Source organism: Morus notabilis, unplaced genomic scaffold, assembly GCF_000414095.1.
Source record: "Morus notabilis unplaced genomic scaffold, ASM41409v2 Scaffold616, whole genome shotgun sequence".
Classification (NCBI taxonomy): Eukaryota; Viridiplantae; Streptophyta; class Magnoliopsida; order Rosales; family Moraceae; genus Morus; species Morus notabilis.
In genome coordinates this window covers 47401-53015 of record NW_010366787.1, presented here as the reverse complement: position 1 = coordinate 53015, position 5615 = coordinate 47401, and the positions used below count along the sequence as shown (strand labels likewise).

General features: G+C 36.2%; 1 protein-coding gene across 1 annotated transcript in view; it reads left to right on the top strand.

The window, feature by feature from the left end:
• LOC21386717 (glycerophosphodiester phosphodiesterase GDPDL7) overlaps positions 1-2710 on the top strand; it is a 5374-nt gene extending 2664 nt beyond the window's left edge. The window contains exons 7-10 of the mRNA XM_010111155.2: positions 420-701; positions 808-947; positions 1349-1832; positions 2392-2710. Of these exons, the coding sequence (XP_010109457.1) occupies positions 420-701; positions 808-947; positions 1349-1832; positions 2392-2690 (1205 nt within the window). The 3' untranslated portion in view covers positions 2691-2710. The remainder of the gene's footprint in view (positions 1-419; positions 702-807; positions 948-1348; positions 1833-2391) is intronic.
• Positions 2711-5615: the final 2905 nt, after the last annotated feature.

Sequence of the window (5615 nt, the reverse complement as noted above, 5' to 3'; positions counted from 1 at the left end):
ATAATAATAATAAGTTATATCAGATTTTTTTTTTTAAAAATTATGCTAGATTTTCTGCATTTTCATCAAATTCATCTAACGTTTGATTTGGATATGATTTTGATATTTGACATCCAAAAAATACTCTTACCTTTAAAATATTCTAAAGTACCAAAGCTCCTAAAATATAACATTGCTATGTTAGATACCAAATAAGTAGTGATGAGAGTTGTCACTGTCGAATCTCAGTCTACAACTAAAGAAGTGCCAATTTTCTTGGTGATTGTGTCATATTGTGAGTTTTGAATCCACAAAGTTCGACGTAGAGACCACACAAATTGAGTAGGATTGGAGAGCTCTAGTGTCATGACTATCTCCAAAGAACACCTTCCTAATTTCAATCATCACTACTTATACTATTTGCAACCAACCCTTTGCAGGAAGTGCTTTGATCATAAGTAACAATGGAGCCAGTGGGATTTACCCTGGCAGCACTGACCTTGCTTACCAGCAAGCAGTAGATGATGGGGCCGACATAATAGACTGCTCAGTGCAATTGTCCAAAGATGGAGTGCCATTCTGCTTAGCAAGCGCCGACCTCGCAGGAGACACCACTGCCATGATGCCCTTCATTGACAAAAAAGACACCATCCCTGAAATTCAACCAGAAATTGGAGTGTTTTCATTTGCACTAACATGGAGCGAGATTCAAACCTTGAAGCGTAAACTTCTTTTTCTATGACTTCCCTGAGAATGCTAATCTTGCTTATAGTGACCTTCTGTTGTCTGAAAATCTCAGCAGTTCTGCACTTTTCATTGTTTTTTCAGCACAACTGGTCAGTCCTTTTGCAAATAGTAGCATTCTAAGGAACCCAGCAAACAAGAACTTGGGTAAATTCGTGACGCTCACCGAGTTTCTGGACTTTGCCAAGGCAAAAGCAGTTTCTGGAATTCTGATCAACATTGAGGTACATTCTCTCATTTGTTCTTTTTTTCAATTCAAATAATTTTGAGTACAAATTTGTGCACATGAACAAGCATTAGTGTATGAAAAATAGCTAAATAGCTAACATTACAGGGGGTGACCATTACAACTAGCATTTTACATTAGTCACAAATTGTGACATATATATATATATATATATATATATATATGCAATTGGTTAAAACTGAAAGTTATGAATAACATTGCTCTTAGAAGACTGGTTGGTAATTTCTATTCTTGCGACATTTTCATGTCAAACCGTGCAAGTGTGTCCTTGCGCAAGCCCTTCCATTAACATTTGAATCTGTGATTGATTAAAAAGCAATAATTGACCTGATCGGTATTTAAACTGACAAAAATCTTACATACTCCTCCTTCCCTCAGAATGCTGCCTACCTGGCATCAAAGCAAGGTCTTGACATAGTAGGAGCAGTAGCAACTGCCTTGACCAACGCCACTTTCGACAAGCAATCGACTCAACAAGTTCTGATCCAATCAGATGACACTTCAGTTCTATCCAAGTTCAAGGATGTCCCAACTTACAAAAGAGTGTTGCGGATCAAGGAGAAGATCGGGGACGCTCCTAAGCCCTCGGTGGATGAGATCAAGAAGTACGCAGATGCAGTCACTGTACCGAGAAGCGCCATTATAAAAGTCAGCGATTTCTTCACCGTGGCGTTGACCAATGTGGTCAAGGAAATGCACGCTGCAAACCTTTCTGTGTATGTGAATGAGCTGAGAAATGAGTACGTGACTCTGGCTTTTGATTACTTCAGCGACCCAATTGTGGAGATTGCTACTTATGTTCAAGTGGTTGAGGTTGATGGCTTCATGACTGATTATCCCGGAACTGCCAGTAAATATATGAGTAAGTTTTGCACCCTCTGGACCGAACAGTTCCACTATTGTCCAAATTCATGAAGTTTAAAAGGGTATGTTTTCAATTGGTAATGGTCCAAGTAGTATTGGGATTAGATTACGCAGGAGCTGAGAGGGAAAAACAAATAAATTCAGAATATGAAGATCAGTGTTACTAAAATCACCAGCAGAATAAATTTAAGTCAATGTAATGTTTTACTAAGAAATAAGACGCAAAATGACATTGATATTAACTATTTATAAAGGTAGATTTTGCTAAAGACTCTTGGATTTGCAACTTTAATTCCAGATTCGATCACCAAATGACATCCCATTGGAAAAGCAACACATTTATGCTTTCATACTCAATGATAAACGCATGAACTTGAGACTGAGCAATACTATAAAGCATCCTGATACTAAATTATGACTTGCATTGGCTAACAATTATTGAATTACACTATAATACTAATCAATACTTGCTACCTTGAATTATAACTTGATTGGTAAGATATTATGCTTGTCAAACAATTTGACGTATTGCTTTGTTTTGGATTTGCACTTTGCAGGATGCCCATGCACAGATACAGATCCAAAAGCCAATGTCCCATATCCAATATTGCCAGCAGAACCTGGTTCTCTACTTAGCTTGATCCCACCAGAAATACAGCCACCAGCTGCAGCACCTGCTGCGCCTCTTCTAGTTAAAGACATTGTGGACCCGCCACTTCCTCCGGTGGCCAAAATCAAACAGGGCGCAGATGCACCCGCCACAACAACCCCATCAAGCGCTTTGGCAAATGCTGCAAACGAAGTCCTTTCCCTTGTGGCTATAATGGTGCTTGGTTTGCTCTCTTTGGGATGTTAAGATTCAATTGCTTGGAGATGTATGTATTCACTCAATCAATACTTTTTTTTTCACCTATGTTTCCCAATTTGTGTCCTGCTTTATGTCTGTACAATTAGTAAACACTTGAATTAGCTTATACCATGTGCGATTTATTTATGTAGCAATCCATTATCAATGGTTTTGGTCCACAAAGCTTGCTCAGTAGTTGAATGGGATGAGACAAGTTTTCGATTCTGATAAGAAATGATTCCAGTGCATTGTTAAGGACTCATTTTTAAGACCAATATAGCTAAAGCAACTTCTTAATAACGCATTTATCAATACAATCTCGTTTCTTTTACTGAGTTTCTAAGGAGTTGTTTAGTTAGAAGATTCATACCTGATTCGAATCATAGTTCGTAATTCACTGTAGTATTTTTTTTATAAACAATACACGTAAATTGAAAATGATTCTAATATCATGATTCTTTTTCCATTTCATGGGTTATCCATTATTTACTTGGAGTGGATATTGGGAGTTGACTAAGTTCAGAGTTAATTTCTATACCGGAACCAACCTGTGATTCAAGTTTTCAATTCGAGCTGAGACATAATATTTTTTGAGAGTTTTTCACTGTAATAAAAAAAGTTAGATGTGACAAAACTGAAAACTCGAATCGGTAAAATAAACGAGACTTTAGTAAACACTAGACACTCAGCTTGTACCACGATAGATTTATTCAAATAGCAACCTCTTATCAAAGTTTTCGGTTCAAAGCTTACCTCAATTTTTTCAATTCTGATAAGAATTATTCCAATTCAGTGTAAACAGATTTTCATATGCATCAACACAACAGAATTTGACATGTAAAAATCAATTAAGACCTGAACCAACAGCTATCATTACTTCTCAATTATGCATCTATAATTTAACCTCTTTTCAGCTGCTGGGTTTCTATTTTCCTTAAGCAAATAGGCATTTTGTTCTCTTTCCATTTTTTGGGTTTTAAAAAACAAAAGAAAAATTATTTTAATGCAAAAATAAAAGACGGTTGAAGAAATTGGAGAGGTTCAGATTCACCTTTTCTCAGACAGATAGATAGAGAGAGAGAGGCGACGCAGCTACCAGTGGCTGCGACCGACCACCGGCGGCCGCACGGAGAAGGACAGCATCGTCTTTCTCCGGCGAAGCAAACCGGGTCGACCCGCCAGGCAACCGGATCCTTCCTCTCCCACTGCCTGCTTTTCAGTCTGAAAACATCATCACAGCCTCGAATTAGGGTTTGGGATTTAGGGCTTAGCCCCATACATACATACATACATATATGCACAACAAAGAAAGAGAAAGAGAAAGATAGCGAGAGAATCAGCAAAAACACATTGGATGCCATTGCAATTCTTCCAATTTATTTATTTATTTATTTATGGGAAAAACCCAGAAATACCATTAAAGATGAGAAAAGTACATGGGTTGCTTTGGGCTGAGAAAGGGAGAGGAGGAACAGTAAATCATCGGTTCTGCTACGATCAGAGACAAGCGAGCGGAAAGGGCGGCCAATAGCCATTGTTACGGATAGACCAAACCCTAAATCCGCCGATTTTCTCCAAGAGCAAAACCTCATTCTTAAACTAATGAGCCTCTCTGAATCCATGCCTGATCGAACTCTATTTATCGCGTCATGCGTTTGGTTTTGGGCTTCTTGTACAGACACCCCTTTAGCTTTTTGAATTTAGCAATTTGATTCTTATTTATTTTTTTAGCAATTAGTCCCAACTTTTAAATCTTTACGATTAAGGTCCAATTGAAAATGATGTTTATTTTCTTAATGATTCTGATCGTCTGATGCGCACGAGAGCATTTGTTTACGAAGGTCATCTCTCACCCTATGTGTTCAATTTTATTAATTTTAGATTCATTTAATGTGTCAGAACACAATTAATTTTAATAAATAATTCTTAATTTTTAAGAGTTATTGTCCGTAACAAACGTTATAAAGGTGAGAAATGACCATTATTACCCACAACAGACGCTCACATATGTTTCACATGATCAGAATCATAACAACAAATGTTATTTTTAATTAGATCTTAATGGTAAAGATTTTTAAGTTTAAGACCAATTGTCAAAATAAGAATATAAACCAAATTCAAAAAGTTAAAAGGGTATTTATACAAAAAAGCCTTTGGTTTTGTGGCATTGTAGGAGGGCAGAATAGGAATGTGGAAATATTGGGGGTTAATATGATAAACATAAATATGAATATATATATAATATATATATATATATATATTTCCCTAATTCAATGTTTTTAATAGAACTAGTGAAGCAACGTGCAAAGCACGCGGAGTTAATAATAAAAATTAATAGTGTTACATTTTATAATTATTGTTAAGTGTTAATTCAAAAGTATTTTTAGGTTTTTGAGTTATTTTTAAAGTAATAATAGTTATTAGCCATGCACTCAGCGCATGTGACGATAGCAACGGGACGATGGGCCGGTTTTGAGACGGAGTGGTCTTTTCATCAACCCTTTTTTGAATAGAAACACTCGTTATCTTTATTCGATTAACACATGAATAAATTTGATAGATACGGAACAGGCTTTTCTGTCATAAATTTGATATAGATACTCATGGTGTTCCAAAAAAAAAAAAAAATTTAATTAATTGATACAACTATACAAAACTTTAACCTAAAAATAAAGAAATGTCTACAAAAACTTTAAGCTAAAAGTATACTCGTGGGCAATATAGTAATATAGCATCAATTAAATACAAAAACGTTAATTTAGTAAAGGAAATGTCTAATAGGAACGACAAGTATCTGTTTTCATTTAAGATGTAGAATGTAGGTGAAATAAGTGAAGCAATGACGTATTAACATTAGGCCCCGTTCGTTTGCCCCAACTTACTCAAGAAAGGCCCACTTGAGTGCTGAAATTGGCCCAAGTTTACGTTCGGTGT